The 25,153-nt window shown below is 42.9% G+C and overlaps 2 protein-coding genes, 1 long non-coding RNA gene and 6 other non-coding genes across 15 annotated transcripts in view; 8 read left to right on the top strand and 1 right to left on the bottom strand.

The window, feature by feature from the left end:
- Positions 1–29: 29 nt before the first annotated feature.
- On the top strand, positions 30–5,987 carry LOC128791927 (uncharacterized). 2 transcript variants are annotated; one of them, XR_008432228.1, is made up of 12 exons: positions 30–115; positions 1,174–1,220; positions 1,736–1,778; positions 2,046–2,094; positions 2,469–2,501; positions 2,887–2,979; positions 3,566–3,590; positions 4,026–4,073; positions 4,781–4,832; positions 5,433–5,463; positions 5,657–5,699; positions 5,865–5,987. It is a non-coding gene; the product is annotated as an uncharacterized LOC128791927 (long non-coding RNA). The 2 variants fall into 2 exon arrangements; XR_008432227.1 differs by having other exon boundaries at positions 4,781–4,826.
- LOC128792623 (small nucleolar RNA SNORD74) lies at positions 761–839 on the top strand. Its single transcript, XR_008432486.1, has one exon. It is a non-coding gene; the product is annotated as a small nucleolar RNA SNORD74 (small nucleolar RNA).
- On the top strand, positions 1,601–1,667 carry LOC128792628 (small nucleolar RNA SNORD75). Its single transcript, XR_008432491.1, has one exon. It is a non-coding gene; the product is annotated as a small nucleolar RNA SNORD75 (small nucleolar RNA).
- LOC128792615 (small nucleolar RNA SNORD24) lies at positions 1,895–1,976 on the top strand. The gene has a single exon (XR_008432478.1). It is a non-coding gene; the product is annotated as a small nucleolar RNA SNORD24 (small nucleolar RNA).
- LOC128792627 (small nucleolar RNA SNORD77) lies at positions 2,310–2,382 on the top strand. Its single transcript, XR_008432490.1, has one exon. It is a non-coding gene; the product is annotated as a small nucleolar RNA SNORD77 (small nucleolar RNA).
- Positions 4,643–4,718, top strand: LOC128792616 (small nucleolar RNA SNORD79). The gene has a single exon (XR_008432479.1). It is a non-coding gene; the product is annotated as a small nucleolar RNA SNORD79 (small nucleolar RNA).
- On the top strand, positions 5,515–5,589 carry LOC128792622 (small nucleolar RNA SNORD47). The gene has a single exon (XR_008432485.1). It is a non-coding gene; the product is annotated as a small nucleolar RNA SNORD47 (small nucleolar RNA).
- HEBP2 (heme binding protein 2) lies at positions 5,981–11,250 on the bottom strand. 2 transcript variants are annotated; one of them, XM_053949868.1, is made up of 5 exons: positions 11,164–11,250; positions 8,141–8,225; positions 7,907–8,042; positions 7,640–7,805; positions 5,981–7,116 (listed from the first exon to the last, which is right to left on the bottom strand). In XM_053949868.1, exons 2-5 carry the CDS (start codon positions 8,213–8,215, stop codon positions 6,942–6,944), a joined length of 552 nt encoding a protein of 183 aa, XP_053805843.1. In that variant the 5' UTR covers positions 8,216–8,225; positions 11,164–11,250; the 3' UTR covers positions 5,981–6,941. The 2 variants fall into 2 exon arrangements, with proteins under 2 accessions (XP_053805843.1, XP_053805842.1); XM_053949867.1 differs by lacking the exon at positions 11,164–11,250 and adding an exon at positions 10,032–10,153.
- The window catches only part of NPL (N-acetylneuraminate pyruvate lyase), a 16,823-nt gene continuing 2,887 nt past the window's right edge, over positions 11,218–25,153 (top strand). Inside the window, exons 1-9 of one of the 5 annotated variants that reach the window (XM_053949864.1) lie at positions 11,218–11,244; positions 19,094–19,162; positions 20,835–20,908; positions 21,267–21,354; positions 22,538–22,595; positions 22,679–22,754; positions 23,692–23,784; positions 24,089–24,237; positions 24,427–24,473. In XM_053949864.1, coding sequence (XP_053805839.1) covers positions 19,098–19,162; positions 20,835–20,908; positions 21,267–21,354; positions 22,538–22,595; positions 22,679–22,754; positions 23,692–23,784; positions 24,089–24,237; positions 24,427–24,473 — 650 coding nt within the window. In that variant the 5' untranslated portion in view covers positions 11,218–11,244; positions 19,094–19,097. Of the gene's footprint in view, positions 11,245–18,771; positions 18,868–18,894; positions 19,163–20,336; positions 20,709–20,834; positions 20,909–21,266; positions 21,355–22,537; positions 22,596–22,678; positions 22,755–23,691; positions 23,785–24,088; positions 24,238–24,426; positions 24,474–25,153 lie in introns of those variants that run through there. The other 4 variants (XM_053949863.1, XM_053949865.1, XM_053949862.1 and 1 more) reach the window with 4 other exon arrangements.

The raw sequence follows: 25,153 nt of genomic DNA on the forward strand, positions 1-25,153 counted from the left end.
GTGTGGCCGCGGTCGCACCACGTGACCTGTGCTATATAAGGCGCGGGGGCGGGCCCTTCTTCCTTTTCCGCTGCCGCGGCCATGCGGGCCCGGTGTCCCTCGGGCGGCCCCGCCGGTGAGTGGGGGCCATTCCGCGCTCGGGCCGCCGTGCTGCCGCTCCGGGGGGCGGCCTGGGGCCCCGCGGGTGCGGGTCGGGCGCCGATGGGAGGTGGCGAGGGAGGATTGAAGTGGATTGCGCGGCCGGGCCTGGTCCGCGGCCTAGATCGCTGGGAGCTCTGCCTCATGGCGGCCCTGGGGATGTACAAGGGGGGTCCTGCGGGTTTGGGAGAGCACCGGCCCCGGGAAATAGCTCAGGCGTTGAGTCACGGGCTCTGGCCTGCCCGTCTGCTGCGCCTAGGATGGGGTCGTGCAGTATGTCGGGGTCCTGTGCCCGCTGGAAATACAAGCGATAGGTCTGCGGGTTGGATTTCTCTAACCGCACTGCGCTTTAGGGAGCTTGCTTTTGCAGATAAATGGGAAACGTTGCGCAGAAAGCAGCGGTAGAGCTGTGGAAGGATGCGGGGTCCCGCACAGCTGGGATATGCGTGCAGTGCAGGAGGGTCAGGGGCTGGCTTCGCAGCCCCGGCGCTCCCAGGCTTTGGGAGGCGCTCGCAGGCACGTGCGGTGACTCCTGGCCATGGGCCTGTGCAAGTCAGACTTGGGCTCCTGCGTAAGTCCCGACTCGGCGCATTTAAAGAGAACCGGCTCACTTCACTTCCATATGCTCAGCACGTGATGAGAACTATGTTGGTAGGGACATCTGAGAGGGTGATGAATGCCAACATACCTGAGCTGGGCGTGGAATACTTCTGGTGGCCTTATCCGGGAAGGCTGAGACACCACTGGGCCCTTGAAGCAGCCGGAGTTAATGCCTGCCTGGCTGCCCTGGTGGTAGTACACCAGAATTGGTGTTGTAGAAAACAAAGTGGTTAGTGATCACATCGTGCTTAAAAATACGTAATAACAATTATTTTTTGTGGCCTCAGTCCTTTAAAAAGCCAAAATTTAAATTGCATCAGGGAAAATCTTAAGACTGAAAATATTTTGAGTGTTGCTTGTATTTTTCAAAATAATATTTGTGAATATTGCATCCTTTTTGGAAGAAGAAAAACTAATCTGTTTTCTTGTTTTCAGATGAATATATATCAGCTACACTCCTTCTTCCTGTGGCTTCAGTGCAGGTAAATATTGCTTTTGAAATACAGAGTTGAAATTAACAATTGTTGGGTTTGTGTACACCAGCTAGACTGGAGTGCTACTGTATCAGGGAGTTACAGTGTCAGCAGTTGTAATTCAGGCATTGCCTGTAGTGTCTTGGGCAGGCCTCACTTTTCTGCTGGGAGAAGTCACCTGTTTATTTGTCCTGAGAGTGTTTATGAGGCTCCTGTTGTTTATGAACTACTCATACTGTAACCAGACTGCAAGGGTACCCCCAGGTCCCTTTTCCCCTTCCTTACTGCTGTTTCTTTGTTCACAGCAATAAATAATATTTTGGGGAAAGTGCCTGCAGGATGCTGTAGAAAATGGGTAACTATGGGGATTGATGCTGAGTAAATCTCAAAGCCTATGATGGTTTCAGTATAAGAGTAGTGGACAGAAGTGATTTCTGAAAACTCCATGCTGAGGCTTTCTAATGTGATTGCCAGAGAAGCTCCCTTGTTCTGCAAACATGTCCAACTCTTCCATCTCTTTTCAGGTCTGCCCCCAAATGTGGAGACCTAAAGCTACTTCTTCCCAAGGTAAAAAAAAAGTTCTTGAAAGTTAAATGTAAAATTGTGCTTAGTGTTTGTCTAGACAGCATCTTCTGATGAGATCAGAAAACAGCTTAATTCCGTGAGTAAAGCTATCCCTCTGGTGCCACAGTGATGACACTTATTTGCTACTCTTGACCAAGAGAGTGATGAGCACTTTTACCACCATTACAGTTTTCTGAGGCACAGCAACTTAAAATTCCCCTCGATGCTTTGACTGCTGAATATACTGTTCATAAATTTTTTTACTTCCAGGATTTGAATCCTGCACTTCAGAGAGATGCAGAAGGAGCATCATCACCTGGTAAGAAATACGTATTTCATGTAAGGTTTCTTCCACAGAGCTGTTAAAACACTGCAGTAAGAAGGATGGCATGTGTTAGGATTAATTTCCACTAAGACCAGAAACAATTTATAGGTGCTAGTATTTAAACTTTTAAATACTTTTTGTAATTGGGAAAATTTCCTTGTCAAAGCAGTCACAAGAGGCGATTGCTTGGGACTGTGATTCCAAAGCAGATACAGTGATGACGGCATAGTTCAGCAGAATATCCTGTGATGAACACATGCTTCGCCCCTATCTGATGTATCTGGCTCTTGTGATCTCTCAATAGGGGCTGAGGGCTTGGGCACCAAGGCTGAAGGGATCTGATTTTTTTTTTTTTTCTGTTGTTGCAGGCACTGGGAGATTAAACTATAAGCTGTTTCAAGGTAAGTACTGCATTGCTGACATGGGTGAAAACTCATTTAATCCCTGCTGTCTGGAAAGGCTGCTGTGTGATGACTGCATAGTTCAGCAGATGACCTGTGGTGATCAGTTATTGTCTTTCGCCTCCTTCTCTGATGCAGCCTCCTGTAGCTTAGGCTATTTCAAACAAATCATGTGGGAAACTGAAGGTGAACACTTCTTTTTTGCTCCATGAATGTATTTTAAAAATTTATCTCAAAAGACCAGTAAGTGGGTTAAACATAAAATTTAGTAAGATTAATAGATACAGAGTAGGATGTGGTTGTGAAGTCAAGCACAACATATAGCAGAGTAAGGTTAATCAGGTGCTAGTGCTCCATGTTCTAAAAGTTTTTTGTTGCTTTGCAGGCTGCCCTCAACAGAGGAGCCCCATGCCTCTTGTGTGAGAAACCATTTCACCTGTTACTGATGTTGATGAAGACAAGGCCTTTGTAATTAAAGGTAATTAATAAACCTTTACTTTTTAGATGGATGCTACTTTTGTCTGTGCTGCATTTGAGTTTGCTTTTAGAGATGCTTGCAAATTCATTTTGTTCTTAAAAAGTGTGAGGCAAATATTAGTACCATTAAGTGTGCCTTTAGCTTTGTGTATTTCACAGTAAGAGCATCAAATAATTGTGGTGTTAATGACCTCTAGAATTTTCCTGTTGAAACTAAATGGTGAATGCCACATTACTGTGAATTTAGAGTCCAAAATGGTTATCTTTAATATGCACAATTTGGTTACACGAACCTCACGTCACTGAACTCTGCAATGGCAAAGTTTGCTCCTTCATGCAATTTCAGCATGCCCTGGAGTTGAGGAATGAACATTTTGGTGTTGAAGAGTGCTGGGAAGTGGCTTCACAGCCTGCCTTCAGAAGGGGATGATAGGAGTGTTGCAGCCTACTGTAAATGATGCTGATGTTGAATCAGGTCTCTGATCCCCATGAGGATAAATCGACCAAACTGATACAGTACTTCACTCAAACTGTTAATGCTATAACTTCCTGCTGGACCCTGCCTAATAGCAAATTTTTATTTACAGGCTTCCAAATGTTTCTCATTGTGAGGTAAGTACTTGTTTTTACTTCCTAAGTATTAGGCTTTCAACATAGGCCCATAAGTTTTTAACTGCTTGTCAGCTAGGGGGTAAGAGGTCCATTGGCTGTGGCTTGCATCTCAGCCAAAACAGGAGGATGTTTAAAGGGGAGCTGCTGGCTGGAGCCCAGTCTTGACAGGCTGGTGTGCACTAAACTTGTCACAGTGAGCTCCTTGAATTTGCTCTGATGGCACTACTTAAGTATTTGCCCTCTTGCCCATAGCAGCCCAGCCCTACAGCAGGGCTGCACAGGGCCTGACAGTGTGAGCTGCCTGTGTGATGAGATGTGACTGCCTTGACTTCAATCATGGAGGTCTGTAATTAGCTCTATCTGACTGCAGGCACCTGACTTGGGTTTTCTCCTGTGCTTGTTTCTGTACTGTCCTAATGGTTTGCTTTGATCCAGGTGCGATGGAGCAGGGAAGTGATGCACGTGGTAGTGCTGCGAGCAAAAGTAAGTTGCTAACACATGAGTGTGACTGGTCAGAATTGTGTGATACAGGGAATGAGGAAGTTACTAGATACTGGCTGTTACAGGGCCATTTACAGGGCTGGCTGCACCATTAAGCAGGGTTCTTGATTTTATAACCTTTTCCAGGTTAAAAAGCCTGGATTTGCCAGCAGCCTGCAGGATTCACTCCCCCACAGTGCTGCGTATCTCAAAATAAAATAAACTGCTTTCTGTGACTAAAAAGAAATAGTGCTGACCATTTTAAATGTGTAGCTGCTATGGACTACTTGAATTCCTACTAGATAAGAAAAGCTCCTTGCTACCAGGTTGTCACATGTTCTGGGCTGAGCAAATGCAGTACAATTACCTGCTATTAAACTTGCTGTTAAAATGTAGTGGGCTTTTTCAGGGAGTAGCACTGATCTTGAATGCCTATGTGGTAAATTGTTTACCTCAATGGCTAGATCAGAGCTCTTATGGTGAGGTGAATGAAGATGTGGTTGGGAGTAAGGCCAGATCCCCCTTTAAAGGGTTTGTCACAAGAGATACTGCATTAAGCTACTCTTGGCATGTACTGTTTGTGATGAATTCTAAGCAATGGGAATCTCTCTGAAAGAGGCTGAGGAGAGCTCTTGTGCTGAAACAGTACCCACATTCACACTCTCAAACCACTGCCAAAAGTGTTTTAGTACAATTTCCCTTCTTTACAGGGTGACACTTGCATGGAGTTTGAGAAATAAAATGGATGTCTCTGAGGTAAGTGTAGAATACTGGGGTTTAATAATTCCTGGAATATTGTCTTTGTGCTGAATGCTTAAACAGTGGTGCCCAAAATTAGTCCTATAAGATACCTGATTTGTCTTCCCTTTATTGTATCTGGCTGTTCTGTGGGCACTACTGTGACACTGCACTCTGGAATTAAAATAGAAACTTGTGCTGTGGCTGTCTTTTCTCAGCAGTTGTTAATACTTACCTTTGTATTGGCTCTACACAAATTTAGCTCAAGTTCTAGATGTTTGCTGTACAAACTTTTTTTCAAACAAACTGGAACATCCCAAACACTTTCAAAAATGGAAGCCATCTTGAAAACCTATGGGACTTGTATTTTAGGTATTTAAAATCATGAAATACAATATTGTTGGGTGAGACAGTATCACAAAGCAAAGTAATAGCTTTTTACTTCCCTGATTCTTTCAATGTTAGTAATTCTATATTTGGGTGTTGTAAGTTGAACTCGTAAGATGCCAGGTAAAAGTCAGTTTCCTTTCAGGTAAAAGTTTGGTGAATAGAAATTAATAGATAAATGAACTTTGCGTATAGTACTGCTGTCTGTTATTCTGAAAGTACTTCTTTCTTTCTCAGGAAGGCACTGTGCTGTCTGCAGCCTCACTGGGTAAGTCTACACAGCAGATGAATTGTATTAAAAACTTCTGGAAATATTTGTAGCCGCTGATGAAATTGATTCTGCCAAATGAGTTACTGTGATATTACCCTTTCCGTTCCATTTCTCTCTGAGGTTGCAAAGCTGTTGTGAAGCTTTTAGCAGTTGTGCTGCTGCATATGCTAACTGTGTTTTCTTGATTTAGGTGAAGAGGCAACTCTGGAACTAGCATATGAGGAATTGAGGAGGTGAGTGTAACTGCTGTAATAATCTATTTGTTGGAACAAGTGATGATAACCTTAGCTTGAACTCTCTCACTGAACAGAGATGAAATTCTAAGGTCTGAGATGTTCCCATCAAGTGTGTTGTGCTGGTTCGGTACCTTATAATGGTTCTTATGTCTGTCTTAATAGGTGGAAGATGGCTGATAAATGGGTTACACTTGAGTGAACAGCATTAAAAAAGCCATGTGTTTTTACCTCACTGGTTATGTTTGCCTGATGCTGATTGGAGTGAATAAAAATCTGTAAACTCTACCTGGTGTTGTGACCTTTCTGTCTGGAACAACTTGATGCAAAACACCTCCAGGCTACTATATTAAGATTTAACATGCTAAATTTAGAGCAGAGACTAAACTAGGCTTGATGCTTGTCCTTCAGGTTTCTTAACTGAGGTGTCAAATACTGCTGGTGTGCAGGCTGCAAGTGACCATATTTTAGACAAAGCTAAATAACTTAGAGTATTTCAAGTGTTTTAAGGAGAGAGCTAAACTTAATACTTGTATATTTGCTACTGAAGTAATAGTCCACCAGTAATCCTGGTAATACATATTCAGGTGCAGATCCTCTCAGAACAGGTGTACAGCTTGGACTTGGTAATCTTTTCCAAGGATTCTGGATTTAAACTACACAACATTTGGTCTTCACAAGGGAAAAAAGTTGGAGAAGTGGGAGATTTTGATAATACTACTTAACTAATTAACAACAGTTACTGTTTATGAGTCACTAAGGCCTGCTAAGATACTTGTTTTCTAATGCTCCTTAATGGAAGCTTGCTTCTCTGAAAAAGTCATTTAAATTCCTCCCTGCTCTCGGGTGATGTCAGTATGAGGAAAGCCAGCTTATGAAAGTCAGTTATGAAGAACTCCTTTTCCATAATGCTTCAACTAGCCCTGTAGCACTTCTAATGAGAAATAAAGCTACATACTTAAAATTCAGCAGGATTTTCACATTATTTGTGTTGCTTAAAACCTTTCAATAAGAGGAGTAAGTTTGTTATGTATCCTGCCTGCTCCACCTGGTATGATCTTGAATTACATTTTGAAATGTTTTTATCCAGAAAAGTTATTCATACTAGAGAAAATAAATTTGGACATTGTGAATTAAATTTGGACATGTGAATTAAAGCTCTTCTGCACTAAAATACAAGCCATTAACAAGGTCTGTTTTCATCCAGAGCTGCTTAGTACCCTCTCAATATCCCCTGTAGTGTTACTTTTTAAAATACCACACTTCATTATGCCTGTTAAAGAGCTTGAAGGGACTGTCATAGCCTGCAGTATAAAAGAAGTCTTCATGGAATGGTTGGCCTCTGTTTCTTAAGGTTCTGGCCAAGGCATCAGCTTCCTCAGCATACTTCTCTGGGGAGGCAAATCCACCAAAGGACCTGGTAAAAGTGAGAAAAGATTTCTTGATTCAAGCCCCTGGCTTTATTTTCACTTGTGCTGCAGTTTGAAGTTGGTAGATTACCCATGCAGAACTAGCAGTCAAGCAGCATGGGAATTTATGCTGTTTTCAAAGGTAAGATTTAAAACAAGCACTTAAGTAACAACTACCCTGTGTGTTCTTTGGCAGTCAGGACTACAAATAAAAAAGTGCTGGGAGAGTGGTTTAGATGTTCTGTAAAACACTGTCTTCAGAAGATTCTTTTGGAGGCTGCATCTCTGAAACTCAATGCAATTTTCAAGTGTCTTTGAAAAGAATCCCAGTGTTTCACAACCTGGTCACTTGTTTTTGTGGTGAGACACCCAAGCATAAGATTGCTTAAGGGTTGGGTTTTAGCAATTAAGGCTCTGAACAGCTGGGTCTATCCATACTTAATCATCTCTTAAGGAAGTGTAGCCCACACTTAAATGAGTGCAGCTACTGAGCTGCATTCATGTGGTGTCAGCTGTGCTGGTTTTGCTTACCGGACAAAGAGAGCTGCTGCCTTCCGCTCCTCAATGAACACATCAGAGTCAGTGGGCTGAGGGGGGCAGTCCTGATGTTCAAATGGCACAAAGAAAGAGATCTTGAAGTCTGTGCAGCCTGATTTTACCAGGCAGGTCACTGGCACAGTCATGTCAATCTTCATTTCTAGAGGAAAGGAAAACCATGTGTCTAAGCTGCATCTCCCAGCTCCTGTACTGTTCATTAGCTACTTGTAATTCTTTCTGTTCAAAACCAGCATGTCCTACCTCTTTCATTCTTTCCCTGGATGTAGTGGAAGAGTTTCCAGAAGCCCTGGCGCATGGCTTCCTTCTGGGTTTCTCCCTTAATGACTGTGCTGACCCACTTTGCTGTCTCGTACTGACGCAGTTCATAGTCCTTTGCCTGAAAGGTAGCAAAAGTCACAGTACCCATGAGATGGGTGTTGACAGAAATTAGTAGCTACCTTTTCCAAATCAGCATACAAATATTGTTGCAGTTACCTTTGCCTCTGCTGAGCTCCAGCGAGGGGACTGCAGGTCCAGGGACAGGAACGTTTGCTTGAAGGACTTTATCATCTTGCCAGAGCTGGAAGGCAGACAGTTCATTGGTATCTCTTAAATAATTATGGCACTAGAGCTTTTCAAATGTTGCTGAACTGGTGGAAGGCCTGAAAAAAGGCTGAAAGCCATTTAGCCCTGCAGGAACAGAGCACCAGGACCAAGAAACTGCCTCTACTGGAGGAAGTGTTCTTTCAGGATATGCTGCCCTTGCCTCTCCGTGACAAAAAGGTATTTCCTGACAGCAAAGTGAGATCCTGCAAGTGGGAGTTTTGTGGAAAGCCGTAAGTCAGAAGGACTTCACTTCAGTCTGTTTGCTCCTGGATGAAAAAGCAGAAGTGGTTTGGTGGGTTATCTGGTGCTAACTGTGCTCTTAACTTTAGTTGGCCTCTCATGATAGCTGATGGCTTTCTTAAAGGCTTTTAGCCCTCAGAGTCCTGTGGATAAATCAGATTTTCTGCATTTCTGAATGAATAACTATTTTTCTCCATAGCCTTCACATGGGAGGGAAAAAGGTGAAAACTTAAAAACACTGTCCCAAATAAAGCAAGTGAAAATATTCAAAACCAGTGTTGAAATGATCAGATCTGGTTAAATGCTGAGATTTTAGTGGCCTCCATTTATAACTTCTGTTGTTAACCAGGCAAACTGTAGTGTATGATGTACATTCTGACAGTCTCTGCCTTGTGTTACATTACAACGTCTTTCACCTGTCATGTTGCAAAGAGCACATAATTCAGTGATTATCTGGATTCTTAGGTCATAGAATGTTGTCTTCTCAGACTATAACCTAATTACCTGTTTCAGTAATTAACAGTGTGTGTTTTGTAAAAGCAACTGCCTTGTGCTACTTAACTACTTTCTTGGCTGTTACATCTTTTTGCAGTACCTGGACCACTGTTAAATTCTATTAATCCCCTTCTGTACCCTGCCTAGAGGTGGCTAGGAATGAAGAGTTCTTGGGATCTGAAAAGTTTTTATTAAAACACACCATAAAAAAAAGGCCACAAACCCTGGTGGTACTGGGTTCCTTCAGAGTCTGTTAAATAAGTAGTATGTGGAGCCACTTTAATGTTGAGCTTTTTCCAGCAGCTCCTTCACTTGTCACCACAGATCAAGGGAAGGTCAGAATCAAACAGCTGGATATGGCTGCTAGTAGAACAGGCAGGTACTGTTCCCTTCCCTGTCCCAGCCTGAAGGTACCTCATCTCCAGCAGACCTGACCAGAATGATGGTCACCAGGGACTGCTGCGCAGTTGTACTGTATTCACAGACTTCATCCATGATGAAATCAACAAAGCATCATAAAGCAGGAATCAATATAATTAGAAGCAAATATGAGCAATTACGCTGAAACTTCCTACAACAATTTATTGCCATTTGAAAGACAATGCTGCTGCTCAACACTTGCATTAGCTACTGAACAACCTGGTTTCTCTTTACTGGCTATTTCCAGCTGCTTCCCAACTGTAACTACTGGGTAGACTTCACAGCTCTGGATTTTGTAACTTTATGGCCGGTGCTGTCTGTGACTGCATGTTAGAGATTTTTTTTTTAATTACATAAAACAATGCTTTGGGATGGGAGAGACAAACAGAAGAATTCTCCAGATACAATTGAACTTTTTTAGATGTACAGGAAAGCTAAACTTTGAAATGTCCATCTATTAATGTAAATATATCTATAGGGTGTTTAGTTTTTCTGCAGCTGTTAACACATGGGCCAAAGGGACAGGCAGCAGGTTACACTGCTAGCACAAGTAAGTGCAGCCAGAACATGCCACTCCACAAACTACTAGTGCTATTAAGGAAGTGGAGAAGGTAGACATACTTACAGTTTCAATCCTTGTCCTTCCAGCTGTTGCAGTGTGTCCTGTGGAGGCTGCACATCCTCATAAGATGCTGCATGTCAGTGTTTATTTGAGTTTGGGCAAGCTCCTCCCATGCCTCAACCCTACTGGAGGGGGCTACTGTTATGAAAACCAGAAGGCTGGAGCCTTGTCCTGCTCTGGGTCTCATTGGAGAGCCCCCACGCAAATGCCAAAGGCCCCACCTACTATCCACAAGGCAACACTGGGACCAGTGTGTGATCTGGCTCCATCAACAGTTTTGCACCCTTGTGTAACTTCCCCTGTTTGCCATGGCTGTGTGCCCACTTATGACAGGGTCAGCGGCAGGTTTTGTGCTTTGAGAGAAAGGATTTCACATAAATAATGTGGCTCTCCCCCCACCTGACTTGGATTATGGGAGAGTGGTGCTATACAGAATGCCAGCTTTTCCTTTTTACCACAGGGGTGAAGGGTAGGTAGAAATCTGGCTGCACACTCTGCTGAGACCATCCTCACGAGATTTTTGCTGGCATGTTATGAAAGACAGACAGTGTTCTCTGATGGCTGGCTGTTCTGAGCGGTATTTGAGGTTAATCAGCCCTCTTAGCCCTTGGATATCTGCACAAAGGGCTTATACAAAGCTATTGTGAAATCCTGTCCTGCTTATAATACACACAGCGAAGCTGGGCTCTTCATTTAGCCAGCTGCAGCTCCAGACATAGTTTGGTACCAGCACAATAGGGCAGATTAAACTGCACAGTTTGTATTCTGAGAACACCTCTCAGTTTGTCATGGTTTGTGCAAATTCCTTGCAGCCAAATTCAGCTGAACTCTCAGGGACATTTTACATGAATAGCTGGGAATGACTTTTAACAGGGAACCCACTTTGCTTGCTGAGAACTTCATCAGGATGCTGTGTGATACACTCCTGTTCTGAAAAGGGAAGTAAAACCATGCCAAAAAGCAATTGTGATTTTATCTCTAAAGCCACAAATCTCTCCAGAGCCACAGAAGAGGGTGCTGTACAGTGATTTGCTACTGGAGTTTATTCGAACAGGTTGAGGCCTGCAATGTGTAGCCACTTCTCTGCATGCTTTGTGCTTTTTATTTTACAGAGTAAAATATTTCTCCATTTTACCTGTGCTCTGCTTGGATCCAAGAGGAACAGCAGGAATGTGTTCAGAGGAGCAGAAGCTGCTTGGTTTTGGGCTGATGTAAGGTGAGCTGTCACCTTACCCTGTCATGCCAGGGATGGAAGTGTTTTTGAACACCTACAGATATAAAAAACAATACTCAGCAACAATAGTTTGGCAAATCTCCACAAATGTACCCCAATGGTGAGCACTGAGAAGTATTACCTTGGAAGGGGGGCAGTGACTGTAGATAAAGACAAGCCCACAGTGGATTCTCACTTGGTTTCTGAAGCAGAGAGGCCCAGAACAAACCCCCAGTGAGTTTGTGTGTCCAGCTGATGTCCCTGACAAAGAGTTGACTGTTCCTGGTGGAGCACCCCCAGGCTGGAGAACAATCCTCAGTGTTTTCTCAAGAGGTTGTTTTCCAGCACTCTTGTTTTTACACATAAACATTGAGAGAACATGTCAACAGCTGCATGAGACAGTAGGGCAGGCATGGGGACATGTATTCTGTTTATATACATTCCAAAACTTTTGACCTCTTTGTAATGTCATAAATATGTGTCTGGGACTTGGCTGGCATTTTCTAGAACAGCTAACAAAGCAATGTTTTTCTGTTCCCTTGCCTTAAGGAGCAGAGATGAGGGCACAAGCAGATAAAAGCATGTGGTTTGTACCTAAATTTTACTGTCTTCATCTGGGCAGGAACACTGTAATGAACTGGTACTTAAATAATAACGTTGATTGGATAAGGTCAAGGACAAGCCTGAGATATGATCACTTGTGATTTCCACTTTTCCTCTCTGTAACAAGATCTTAAGCAGCATTCTCCACAGCAAAAGTGCTTCCATCTGCTCTGTGGCAGCATTACAACTACTGCTGTCACATCAATGCAGTTGTGCTCTAAGTTACCTTTATCCCTAGGGGCAAGCACAGACTGTGCACAAGCAGGAATCTTTTCCACTGACCTAATTGTGTCAGGACTGGAGGAACCCAGGAAAGAAGTGTGTTGTTACAGTGTGGTTAATGATAACTCTGAGTCACGTTCTTGTAGCTGACAAGTCTGTAGTGTGATATGAAGAATGGGGGTGTGAGGGGCAGACAGGGATGTGTGGCCACTCACGTGTTTTTTTCAAGTGGTCTCAACACAAAGCTCCAGTTTTGCATTGCTGCCTAAGCCTGTCAGAGAATCTTCGACAATTATTCTAATTTAAAAGAGCTGAGTCTCTCCACATATAAATATATTTTACTTTTGTAAACATACACTCATCTGACGGTGCAGAAACCTCACTTCACAGCAAAGGAGTTGAGCACATGATGTTACTGTAGTTCCTGTCCAGGGCAGCAGAAGTGTCCTTATATGTTGTTACATGAACTGTGGTTTACTGCAAATTCATCTCCCAAAAGAAGCCTCTTATCTCCTTGCTCTAAAGAAAGCTTCCATTTTTTATCATATTCTCTCTCCCAGCATGGAAAATGAACAAGCAGAAACACACCATCTTCTAAAGAAGCAGTTGAATGTACTCTAGTACTGTTCCAAGGAGGTTCCTTGTTATCCTTAGAAATTATGGAAAGGAAATCTATGCCATAACTGCAGTGAGGTGGTATTTAGACCTTATGCTCTGACCTACACATTTGATATCAGCGGGGGAATTTGTTACCATTGGATTCACCTTCAGCCAAAAATCATCTGCTTTCTGGAAATGTGTGTGTAGATGTTGTCCATGTTTTTTGCCTGATTTCAGCTAGTTTGTTACAAGTGGTGTGAAACTACTGCATCTTCCTGCTTACTGAGTGACAGTGTTAGCTAAATCTTAGTGAATAAGTGATTCTGTGCTCATTTCATCAAAGAAAACATGGAACTGGCTGCTCTTGGCCAAATAAAAAGCTTACTACACCCAACACCACTCCAGAGCACTCCTTACTTGGCATTTTCCAAGATTTCTCTGCTGAAGCTCACATTTGGAAACCTTTCCAGGTTTGGGGAATTAATCCTAAATGAATCCTTGCTTCCAGCAGCCATGAAAAACATTCTTATACCTTCCTGTCTTGTGTGCATGGAGCCCAGAGAGAAGCTATCTCAGCTTTATATACTGCTTTATTCACTGGTTTATTTCTACAATAAGGCTTATTTTTAATATGGATCTGTTCTGGGATCTAGCTAGAAACTGAATTCCACAAGCAATTGTCTCAGCAAACTTCACCCAGTGAAAGAAGTTACCTAGATCCACAGAAACTTCCCGTCCTCTCTGAGTGCTGAGAGGAAATTAATTCATCTTCCCCTATAAATTGATGCACATTCTGTTATTGACAGATTCTTCTGAGAAAGAAGAACATGAAAAAAAGGTAAATTTTTATCTTCAAGATAGGAATTAAGGGAAAGAGGTCACAGTACTTGCTAGAAAAAAAGTCTTGACACAAATTTATTGCATTGCTGGTTTTGCTTTCTTAAATGGTTTAGAAGAGACTTAAGCCTAAACTGTGACAGAATAGACCTTATTTGCAAACACAGCTCTGAAAAGGCAACAGCTGTCTGGGCAGAATTGCAGTGGGTTCTGCATTTTCTTTATTTGATCCCCCTTCTTAGAGTTTTAAAGTGATCTTTTCCTTCTCTTTATCTGCTTTGGCCCCCTCCTTCTCTTCCTCTCTCCCTCTGTCTCTCATTCTCAGCCTACTCCAGTCTATATGCTGCATGGAGTGAGACCTCTGCCAAGGACTTGGGTTAAGCTCCTGACTCTGCTGAAGGGTTGTTCTGAAATTGTGGGAACAGCCCCACATGTCTGAAAATGACCCTAATATGCAGAAATTGCCCTTGAGAGCTCAGGATTTCCCTATGTAGTCCCAGGAACCTGAGAACATGTCCAGACATGATCGAAACAGGCCCAGAGAATAGGGATTGATATGTTAAAGGAAAAGTTTTCCTTAAAATAATTTCCACTTCCAAAAAGGCATGAATAGGTAACTGGAACTAGGGGTTTATCTCCTAAGCTTCTTCCTCATCTTACTGGCATGAGTGTGGTTCATATCAGAACTCTCCCATCATCTAACAGTGGGAATATTGGTAGTGGGTGTGGGTTTTTGGTGGGCACTTCTGTTCTTTAGATGATGTGAGTAAGGCCTTCAGAGATGGATCGTTCAAGAGCCTGGTTTCTCTTCTTGTCCGTTCCCAGAGTGAGCCAACGCTGCGCTCTGCAGCAGGTGGCACTGTTGGCTGTGCTCAGAGGTGAGCTTTCCTTGAAGAGCAACATCCCTGGTCCTCTCTTGGTTGCCAGTGGTCACTTCGGCTCCAGTGCACCCTGACAGTTCTTTCTATTTCCAGAGACATAAATTGGATTATGTTCTTGTTGACTGCTAATGGGAAAGCATCTTAACATCTAAAAAATTAATAGCTTGGCATGTTAAAGCATCTTTTATGTGACAGACACAGCAACCTAATCAGAGAATCACAGAATGGTTTGTTTTGGAAGGGACTTTAAAGAGCTTATAGTTCTGACTCCCTGTCAGGGAATGTCTGTGTAAGACTGTTAAGAAAATGCTAAGTTAGCAAAATCCTCCAGGTTATGCTTAACTCTAGAACAGTTAAACTGGCAAGTTTTCAGGTACCATCAACAGTGGACTTAAAATTAAAATTCAATATCTGGGATGTCAGTATTTCTTTTGATTTTTGCATGTTTAGATTGAGAGCAGAGTTAATGTAGGTAGCTAGGTAGATAGATACACAGATAATGACATCACATCAACTCCCCAGATGATGTACTTCTGAATACCAGCCAGCCATGATGGTATTTAAGAGAATTTCATCACTTTCACAGGTACTGTCTTTCTGAATTTTCATTTAGGCTTCAATACTTCATATTTCTCTGGAAATAGACTTGGGTCTGTCTTTGAAAGAAAATTATGTCTGGATACATTTGTTTATTGCAGAGAAAAAGAGGCAAGACTGTTGTGTAATTATACCAAACCAGAATTCCCCTTGAGAAATGTGATAGCTGGGATGTCAAAACTGTATATATGTAGAGAGAACTGTGATTTGGGGAAAGTAGAAGTGAAGGACAGGGTTGCTAAGTTGTAGTAATGGAAAAGTTAATAACAGCAACAACAAAAAGTCTGAAGGAAACTTGCAGGGCCTTTGGCTTTAGTTATTAAGCTCCTTCAGCAAATCAGTTACTTGAATAATGGAGTTCTTATTAAATATATGAATCCACTTTGTTGGCACATGGCAGCAAGAGAATGTTTATAACTTCCCTATTCGAAATTACCTTACAAAGTTATTTGGATAAGCTTTTGACATTAATGTGCTTTTCCTGATAGAAAAATTGCTTAAATCTATTAAAAATTGAATTTTTATTGCCCTACTTATTTTGGAAAAATAGCAACTGATTTTTGTTGCTTCCACTGGCGTCCTTATCATCCTCTGAGTTCTAGCACCACTGACACTGCACTGCTTATTTCATGGCAAGTGGCAAGACACTTTTCCAGTCACTGCACAAGATGCTGCAGCTGCAGACAGTCTGAACTCCTCTTCTGCCTTGCCTAGAATTTACAGTGCACATTTTGGAACCTGAATGTCAGTCGATGTATTCAGGATCTCCTGAATGTAAATTCTCACAGCCATTGAAGTATTCCTTTTGGCTAAAGCACAGTTCTTTTTTCTTCTGGTAATTCAGAGAGTCTTAGAATTTTTACCATCATTTTCTTAATTGCATTCCTTCCACAGGTTAGCAACAACTGCCCTGCAACAGGAAACCCTTAGTGTGTGATAGCAGGGGAGAGGGACAGGGGCAGTGAGGGGACTCAGAACAGTGACCAGATGTGGGAGGATAGTCCCAACTCTGAACTGAGGAGGTGATTGGCTGGACCAACTCTAAAATTTCTCAAAACATCTCTGAACATCTCTATATTAAACACCTCTAGGCATCTCTAAACTACATCTTCTAAATTGCTCCAAAATCCTTTAATCAGCTCTAACAAGCTGTAGAGAACTCTGTGTTTCTCAAATGAAGCAATTGCCTCAAACCAGATGTAATTTACACAACTCTAAGCCGTCTCTAAACCACTCTAAAACTCTTCTAGTCAGCTCTAGACTGCCATTAAATTGTATTAAACATCTCTAACACTTTCTTGCCACCTTCAAAATACCTTTACACTTCCTGAAACAGCTCTAAAGATCTGAAAATTAACTCCAAATTCCTCCAGAACTCCTCAGAGGCACACTAAGTAGTTCTGAGGAGCTGTTATATCCCTTTGTAGAGTGCTTTAGTCTTCTTAACTTCACTAGAATCTTTCTAAACCTCCTCTCAGGAGCTTTTTTCTGATTGTATCTAGAACTCCTCTATACTGATTTGAAGACCTGTGAATTTCCTCTGGGCCTCCTAAACTCCTCTAAGGACCTCTAAACCTCCTTGAATATGCTGTGAGGTGCTCTAAACCCCTCTAAAATACCACTACACAGCTACAACACACCTCGGATGAGCTCTGAAAGAGCTATAATTACACCCAAGTTATACCTTTCAAAGTCTGATTCTAAAACACTCCAGAGTGCTAAACCAGTGTGGACTTCTTTAAAGAGCTCCACAATGATCTAGAAAGCTTAAAGAGCTCTAAAATGCACCACACTGCTCTACAACCCATCTCAACAGCTCTAAAACTATTCTAATTGGCAACAAACGACAGTGAGAAGTTATACATTTCTCTAAAATTTCCACTCTGAAAATCCTCTAAACAACACTATTACACAATGCTTAAAGTAGCAGTAAAATGCTTCAAAATAGATCTCAAGCCCTTCTCAGTTTCCTTGCAACTGCTCTAGAACTCTTTTCTGCAGTTCTGGAATTCCTGCTTAGAGACAGTGCTAAAACTCTTCTGAAGCCCTCTAAAACCACTCTGAACTGCTCTAAGTTGATCTAAGCATCCTACAGACTGTTCTAAGCAGCCCTAAAGTCCTGTGAAATGTGCCAGAATTCTTGTAAAGCACCAAACTCCTTTAGCTCTTCTAAGCCTATTCTCAACACCTCAGAGCTCCCCTAAACTGATCTAAAGCTGCTCTCTGTTGCTGTAAGCAGCACTAATATATCTTTAAATGCATCTAAAATGCCTCTAAATCTCTACTGTACAACTCTCAACTCCTCCAGGCAACTTGAAAATTCCTCTGAGGAGCTCAAAACAGCTCTAAAACCCTTTTATGCCAATCTATAGCTCCTACAGATATAGCTCCTCCTAAATAGCTCTAAACCTCTCCAGGCTACTGTAAAACTTCTCTCCTGTGCTGTCAACATCATGAAGTAGCAGTAAAACTGCATTAAAATACTCAGGAAATCTTGAGGACTTCCTCTGAATGTCTCTGTAGAGCACTGGATTGTCTGTGAACTTCCAGAAAAACACTGGTGCTTTGGGGAGGTGGAGGAGGTTGCAAGAGCTGGAATTATTGAGCCTGAAGAAAGAGGAATTACCTGTGGGAATGGAAGTGTGTAGAGAAAGGGGATTTTTGGAAGAACAAGATGACCCTGTAAGAAAAAGGAAATATATGTGCTTTGTAAGGAGCTGTTAATAAGGCAAAAACCCAGAGAGTGATCTCTGCATGCAAACAGCCCACGGTGAGCATATTTTGGGGTGGAGGAGGAATACCACAGCCCCAAACTCCTGAGGTTATTATGTGAATCCATGGAAAATGTGCTCCTGAATCACACAACAGGGGATTGTTCTCTCTGCAAGCACTGGGTGCTCTCAAAACATACTCTAATGGAAGATTTGAAAGTGCACACTGAAGAAAATGTAAAAAATATTTTTTGGAAGTTTATTGCTATGAATCTGTTCAGGGCAGTACCTTGCTTAGGGGGTGCTAGTAGTCTGCTGGTCAGATCTGCTGGGAGCAGATTTGAATCCTGGCCCAGCTGCAGTTCTGGTGGGATGGGGAGGATTGTGCTGTGCATGACTTCCATGGAGCCCACACTCCACAATGGACACATCTGGTAAAAACCCATGTTGGGCTGCATGCAAGGAGCAGAAAGTCCGAGCTCCATTTGTGTTTCTCACACAGGGACATGGACCCATCTGCGTGTCCCAGAGCAGGGACAGTGCACTGTTATTGGGAGTGCTTCCAGCACCTCAGCAGGGCTGTGAGGATATTGGGTGAGATATTTGGAAGAGGTTTCTCCGTGTGAGGGTTGGGAGGCCCTGGCACAGGGTGCCCAGAGAAGCTGTGGCTGCCCCTGGATCCCTGGAAGTGTCCAAGGCCAGGTTGGACAGGGCTTGGAGCAAGCTGGGATAGTGGCAGGTGTCCCTGCCCATGGCTGCAGGTGGCACTGGGTGACCTTTTAAGGTCCCTTCCAACCCAGATAATTCCAAGATTTTGTTTGTCTCCATCTTGTTATTTATTAATATTTTAAAGGTTCGTTTATTCATTTTTATCTTGAAGTTTGGAGATAATGATGGATACCCCAAACCGGCCTTACCTCTTGCACAGAGCATGGGCAGTAGGAGCCCCTGGGGGTCGCGGCTGAGCTGAGGGGCCACGCGCGGCTGCGGGGCAGGCGGAGGCTGGGCTGGGCAAGGGCAGGCTGGCTGGACACGGGCCGGACATGGGGACGCTGATGAGGAGGAAAGGCTGGGCCGAGCAGGGCCGGCCGTGCAGCCCTCAGCTGCTGCCGCTGTCCCCGCCTCCCGCCCGCCTGGCCGCTCCCGCAGCGCCGCGGCCGTGCCGGCCGGCCGAGGTGAGGGGAGCCGGGGCAGGGCCGCCGCCCGTTCCCTCGGGAATGGCGCGGGGCCGCTCTCGGCACAGCCGCCGCCCGTTCCCTCGGGAATGGCGCGGGGCCGCTCTCGGCACAGCCGCCCTCCCTGCCCGGCGGGCTGGGCTGCACGGCCCGCGGGGGTTTTACCCTTTCGCGGAAGCGCTTGAACAGAGATGGGAATCCCGTTTATACCTTTTTTTCCAAACAGCTCAATGGCACCCCGAAAGAAGTTAAAGGGTCTTGTAGCTGCTACCATCACTCCAATGACTCCGGATGGGTGAGCTGTCAAAGTTGCACTGATTATTGTTTCCTTCCACCCCTATTTTCCTTCTTTCTTATTTAGAACTGCTCTGCTTGCTTTCTTGCTTTCTTGCCTTTTTATTTTTATTTTAATTTTATTTTTATTTTTTTATTTTTATTTTTATTTTTATTTTATTTTTATTTTTTAAGAATCAATCTCTGATGGGATTGGGGGAACTACTAAATTGGTCCCAGAGTGAGATTCCCCCCGTCGCTGCTTCCTTCTATTGCCAGCAAGTACTATGGCTCTGGTTTTGGAGGGTTTGGATCAGTCTCATATCTCCTTTTCTGTTGCTTTGTAGGTGCAAATTAAATCATACTACAGTTACATGTATGGAGCATTGCAGTGTTTTCACATTTGTTAAGGAAAATTACAGTCCTAGTTACAAAGAGCTCTCAAGAGCTAGAAAATAATTGTCAGAATCCAAAGGCCTTTTAGACTTCTCTCCATCTTAGCTAAGTCATGCATGCAGTCATGTGTGTATGTGTGCATGGAATTAGTCTAAACTTGAAGAAAATATTGCAAGGACAGCACAGTTTTGAAAATAACATCAAATTGAAACTTGAAATTCAGCAACTTGAATTTCTTCAGAACAGGCATGGCAAACAGAAGCTTCCTCACTGCACTTTGATGTTGCAAGACCAAGCTGTTTGGAGTCAGTGGGGAAACCTGAGCTCTTGTGGGGGGTGTGTCAGGATCTCTACATGCTTTTGAGAGAGACAGTGGAGATTTGCTAGTACAGATCTCCAAAGGTGAACTTTACTTTAAGTGCTGAAAAATAAGGCTCCATCCCAGGCAGGGAACTCATTCCATTGCAGTCACTGCTTTGATTCTTGCTTTAAAGGAAACCTATTTCTGAATTTTTTTTCTTTTATTGTGATTCAAATTTATTGAAACATGGTATTTAGAGAGTGACCTGAGCCCTCTGCCTGGACTGCATGGTCCTTGTCAGATATGTTCTGGGAAGGCATCTATGGAATTTTGAATGTTGTGTAAAACCTATCAAGGCATCAGAATTGACTTCCAGACCATAGGTTTGGTGTGTATTTTTGACAAATGAAAACAACAGTGAAATATTATGCACTAGTAAACAAAGTAAGTTTGTCTTGCATAGAAGATAACCCAAGAATTTTCTTTCCCCTCTTGCCAGGGAATTCTGATGCTCTCCTCATCCTTTAATGAGAGAGAGAGGTCAAAGTCACATCCAGCGGATGCCGTTTCCCTCTCTGTATCCAGCAGTTATAACCATCCAGCAGTTTAACCATTTGCCAGCACTTGCACTAATAACTTTGTGCTCTCAAGAGGACTCCTGTTTCCCTCAAAAGAGGAAAAGGTTTTAGTGTCTCCTGTTCTCTCACATCTCCCAAAAAAGTTCTTTGCCATGACAAGCCTGCAGCAATTCCCAGTAAAAGTTTGGAACGGTGAACTACTTGTCAGGAGGAAGAGAAACTGCAAGAGAGAATTCAAGACTGAGCTGATACCCTCAGATGTTAAACAGATGCCAAGTGTTTCTTACCTCTGGGTAATCTGTGTGTGTGCAAATTCAAGGTTTCAAAATACATGGGGTTTTTCTTTTGTTTCTTAATCACTAAATTTAAAATAACTGTGGGTGGGGACTTAATGGCTGCTGTGGTTCCATTTATTGCAGAAAAATTAATCTCCCAGTGATTCGTCAGTACGTGGATTATCTGGTAAATGAGCAGAATGTCAAGAACGTTTTTGGTAAGTGACAGCAACTGTGTTACAGCCCTTTTACCTGGATGGGAATCCTGTGGTATCTTGCCTGATAGGAGCTGTAGTGGGAGGGAATGTGGATGTGGGATCATCCTGGCCATTTATATTCACCACTGGAGAGACTTCAGGCATCTGGTTTTGCCCACACCCCATTTCTGTGGGGGATAAAATAAGGTGCCTTCATAAGGTGACGTTCCCAGAGATGAATGGATAATGTTGTGTTGACAGAGAAGACTGATCCAAATGATTCTTCCCAACTCAAAAATATTAGTTCTTGTCTTCAGTGAAACCAGTGTGTGTAGGTGAGGCCTCAGCCAGTGTGTTGTGTTTTGTTGTGTTGAAACAGTGAATGGCACAACAGGAGAAGGCCTATCCCTTAGCATCCAGGAGAGGAAGCAGTTGGCAGAAGAATGGATGTGCCAGGGAAAAGACAAGTAAGTAACTGAGAGGGAATGGGGGTTCCAGATCTTATGTTATAATAATGCCTGATTGCAAAACGAAGTGTGCTGATGCCTTTTTTTTTTTTTTTTTAATATTGTGTTGCTGGGCTTTGTTCCCCAGCTCCTTTATCACAGAAGTATGTTTTTGCCACTGCCAGTTAGCAGTGTGTTCCTGCAGGTGTGTGTTCCTGCTGCTTAGAGAGCTTAGAGAGCTTGTGAGAGTCCTTCTCTTTGGTACACACCTCTGAGACGTGGGGGGATGAGAAAGGGCTTGGAAAAGAAGGGCTGTCCCCTTTGCTTTGTCTTGAGAAGAAATGCAAATAAAGAGCATTTCTGAACCTTCTAAAGTATTACATTATTTGGTGTGACTGAAGCTGAGGTGTGGAATGCTTCACTGCTTCCCTAAAGGTACAAAATTAATAAGAGAAGAAAGAATTCAATCTGGATCTGCAGCTGTGTATCCAATTTCAGCTTCATTCTCCCTTTCTTGTGCCAGTCACAGCCTTGTACCCCTCACTGCTGCCTTTGTCTTGAATCCTGGGTCAGAGGATGTGCAGAGGGGTTTTGGGGGAGAAGGATAATGAGGAGAAATAAACTGGGGTGAAGGATCACAGCCTTCAGATCCATAGCCTTTATATCCATGTCTCCTATGCATATAAAGGAGAAAAACAGCAGTGGGGTTGATGGACTGGAGCATGGAGGATTCCCTTTGCAGGAGCAGACAAGCAGTCAAAGGTGGTGCTTTGAGGCTGAATTCTTCTGGTAGGTTTGCAGGGAAATAGGTTTAGAAAGTAAAGATATACTTTCGATTTCCTTTACACTTCCCAGCCTCCCCTTAAATCCCTTATGTCTTAATTTCAATTTCCTAATAAAATGCTAAGATTCATTCCTCCTGACAGCCTTGCAAGTACAACAGCAAGAAGTTGGATGTAAAGGATGTAAACATGTGATTCATGTTTACAAATTTGTTTTCTTTCTTCCTCCACCACCACTTGTCACTGTCAGCATTCATTTTCTCCATGTTTCTGGTCATCAGGTCAACCCAGCCTCAACTCTTTTTGTAGGTTCTTCTATGGCTGCCTGGGCTGAAGCAAGTAATTTTGGCAGCCTGGTAGCTCACCATCACTGAAACCTCTCCAAAATCTTCTGAATTTTTTTTTTTTTTTTTTTTGTGCAGATTGGACCACGTGATCATTCATGTGGGAGCACTGAATCTGCCAGAGTGCCAAGAACTGGTATGTATATGATATTTTTCAGTCTGTGTGTGATAAATAGAAACAGATGTACCCTCAGATACTTTCCACTCTGTCTTTTATAGGCAAGACACGCAGCAGCCATAGGTGCTGATGGCATTGCTGTCATAGCCCCCTTCTTCTTCAAACCCACAAACAAAGGTGAGTAGATGTGATTGCTGAGGCCTTTTTATTGCCCTCCCAACATTAGTTATAGATAAAGGAATTAATGTCATGTACTTTCTTTGGAAAATATTCTGATGATAATGTTTGCACAACTGTAATGGAAAAGCAAAACCTGCAAGAAGCATTTTTTAAAGATGAGAGATAGCAGAATTGTCCTGGTAAGAAATGGGAAGAATGTATTTTGTTAGCCTTTTGGAAGAAGAAGAATTGCTTTTGGAAAGAATAGTCTAGTTAACTAGTCTGTGTTCTGAATAGTTTGGTGTTCATGCTTGATGTGGGCCACACTAAGAAGCAGCTGGTTCCATGGTGACCCCTCCTGGGCACTGACCAAGTTGAGCAACTGCTGATACACAGGTGTGGCTCTTTTAACTGAGGTGATCAGGTTTAGTTCTGTCTGCCTAAGGTTACCTCAAAACTTACAAATGGAGTATTTTGTCCTTAAGATCCTGACAATAACATAAAAGAACCACACGAAGTGGAGGTTTGTAAAAGAAATATTAAAAGTTGCCTGAATAATTTCTGAATGGAAGTGTTCATATGAATGCACCATACCCCAGGGAGGTGAATGTGAACTTGATCCCTTGTCCTCTGTTGCACACAAGTGATCCTGCTGAGGCCACTTGGCACACAGGTCTGGCACATGTGAGAGCATGCCTGAGTTACACCTGTAAGAGAATGAATAGGAGCTACTGAATCTGGTTTGGTTTAAAGGAAATATGTCTTTGCCTTTCTTAATGTCTTCCCCTGATTTATGTCCCATTTAATGTTTTATGACATGTGAAGGGTTTTGTATGACTTGCTGTGTGTGTGCACAAGCTGAGGCCTCTCCACAGCCCCCATGCTGTGAATCTGAACTGTGTCTCCCTATGGATGGTCTCCTTCTCTTACGGGATCCCTGCTGGTTTCCTTCTAGATGAGCTGGTTGCTTTCTTACAGAAGGTTGCATCTGAAGCCTCTGAGGTGCCATTTTATTATTATCACATTCCTCCTCTGACAGGTGTGAAGAGTAAGTACAGAGTACAGATCTTTGGTTATTTGCTCTGGAAAGCAGGTTATATGGTGTTTCTGAAAGCATGGGTTTATATTTAGTCTTAAATGTGTTGTTGCCAGTTCATTCCTGAACTTTTTCTGATCTGGTAAAAGAATCTTACTCTTTGTTGTCTTACTCGTTGTTTTAGAGCTGTATAGTTTATTTGGCTTAGGCTGAAAGTGAACAACTTGTAAAATATGAAGTTTCTCTTGGGGACAAGACAGGGAACTGTCCCAGAACAGGCCTGTGTTCCCTCATATGAGACTGCTATTCTGCACAGTTCGTGTGGAAGAGTTGCTGGATGGGATAAAAGCACAGATCCCCACCTTCCAGGGTGTGAAGTTCAGTGACACAGACCTCTTGGACCTGGCACAGTGCATACACAAGAATGAAACAGGGGAGTTTGAATTTCTTTATGGGGTGGATGAGGTAAGAAGCTTCTCTTAAAAGTAATTTCTTCTAAGGTACTCTCTTGCTTCAGCCTTGGGGAAGAAGTAACCCTGGCCATTCAGTGCAAAGCAGTTTTGCTGCTCCTTCCCACCCCTTTTTCTCCTTTATTTTATTACGTGAAGTAAATTTTTTTTACTTTTTTTTTTTTCTCCCTCCACCCCTAACTAGCAACTGTTGGGTGCACTGGCACTAGGGGCAAATGGAGCAGTTGGAAGGTCAGTATGGCTTGGACTCCTTCCCCTCACACATACACTGTGCTGTTTTATCTTCCACTATCCTCATAGTATTTCCCTGACTGTCTTCAGTCACAGCAGTGGAGGATTTTGCAGGATAAGGATGTACAGAGGCAAACAGACATATAATCTAGCCCGAATCCTAGTGATAGGACAGTCCTATAACCCAGGATCTCAGATTATGTTCCTTTGGCTGATCATTGCTGTGGTTTCTAAGCTGGCCCAAAGGTTTCAATGTACTTTTTATCCTCATGGCAACTTTTGAAGTAGGTAATCACTTCTATCTGCATTGGGTAAGGAACCAAATCCCAGAGAGGTTAAAATTTTTAGTTCACATCAGCAGTGTGTGAGGAAAAGGGGTGTGCTGAGTTTAATTTCTAATTTATCCTCTGCCCCTCATATCAGGTTGATGAGATGAATTACAGTGTGATACCTGTTTTCTCATCTAGGCAATACATTAAATGAACAAGCAACTGGAAAATTAAGTGATTGACTTTCCTTATTGCCCGATGATGTATTTTAATTTTAGTTTTGGAAAGCAATTCCATTTGGAAAGAACTGGGAAGAGAAATCGGCTCTCTTAATTCTTCCATGGAGCTTGGCATACTTCAGATGCTTGACATTAGATTGCACCCCACATAAATTCCACTAATTTCTCTCAT

Source organism: Vidua chalybeata, chromosome 9, assembly GCF_026979565.1.
Source record: "Vidua chalybeata isolate OUT-0048 chromosome 9, bVidCha1 merged haplotype, whole genome shotgun sequence".
Classification (NCBI taxonomy): domain Eukaryota; kingdom Metazoa; phylum Chordata; class Aves; order Passeriformes; family Viduidae; genus Vidua; species Vidua chalybeata.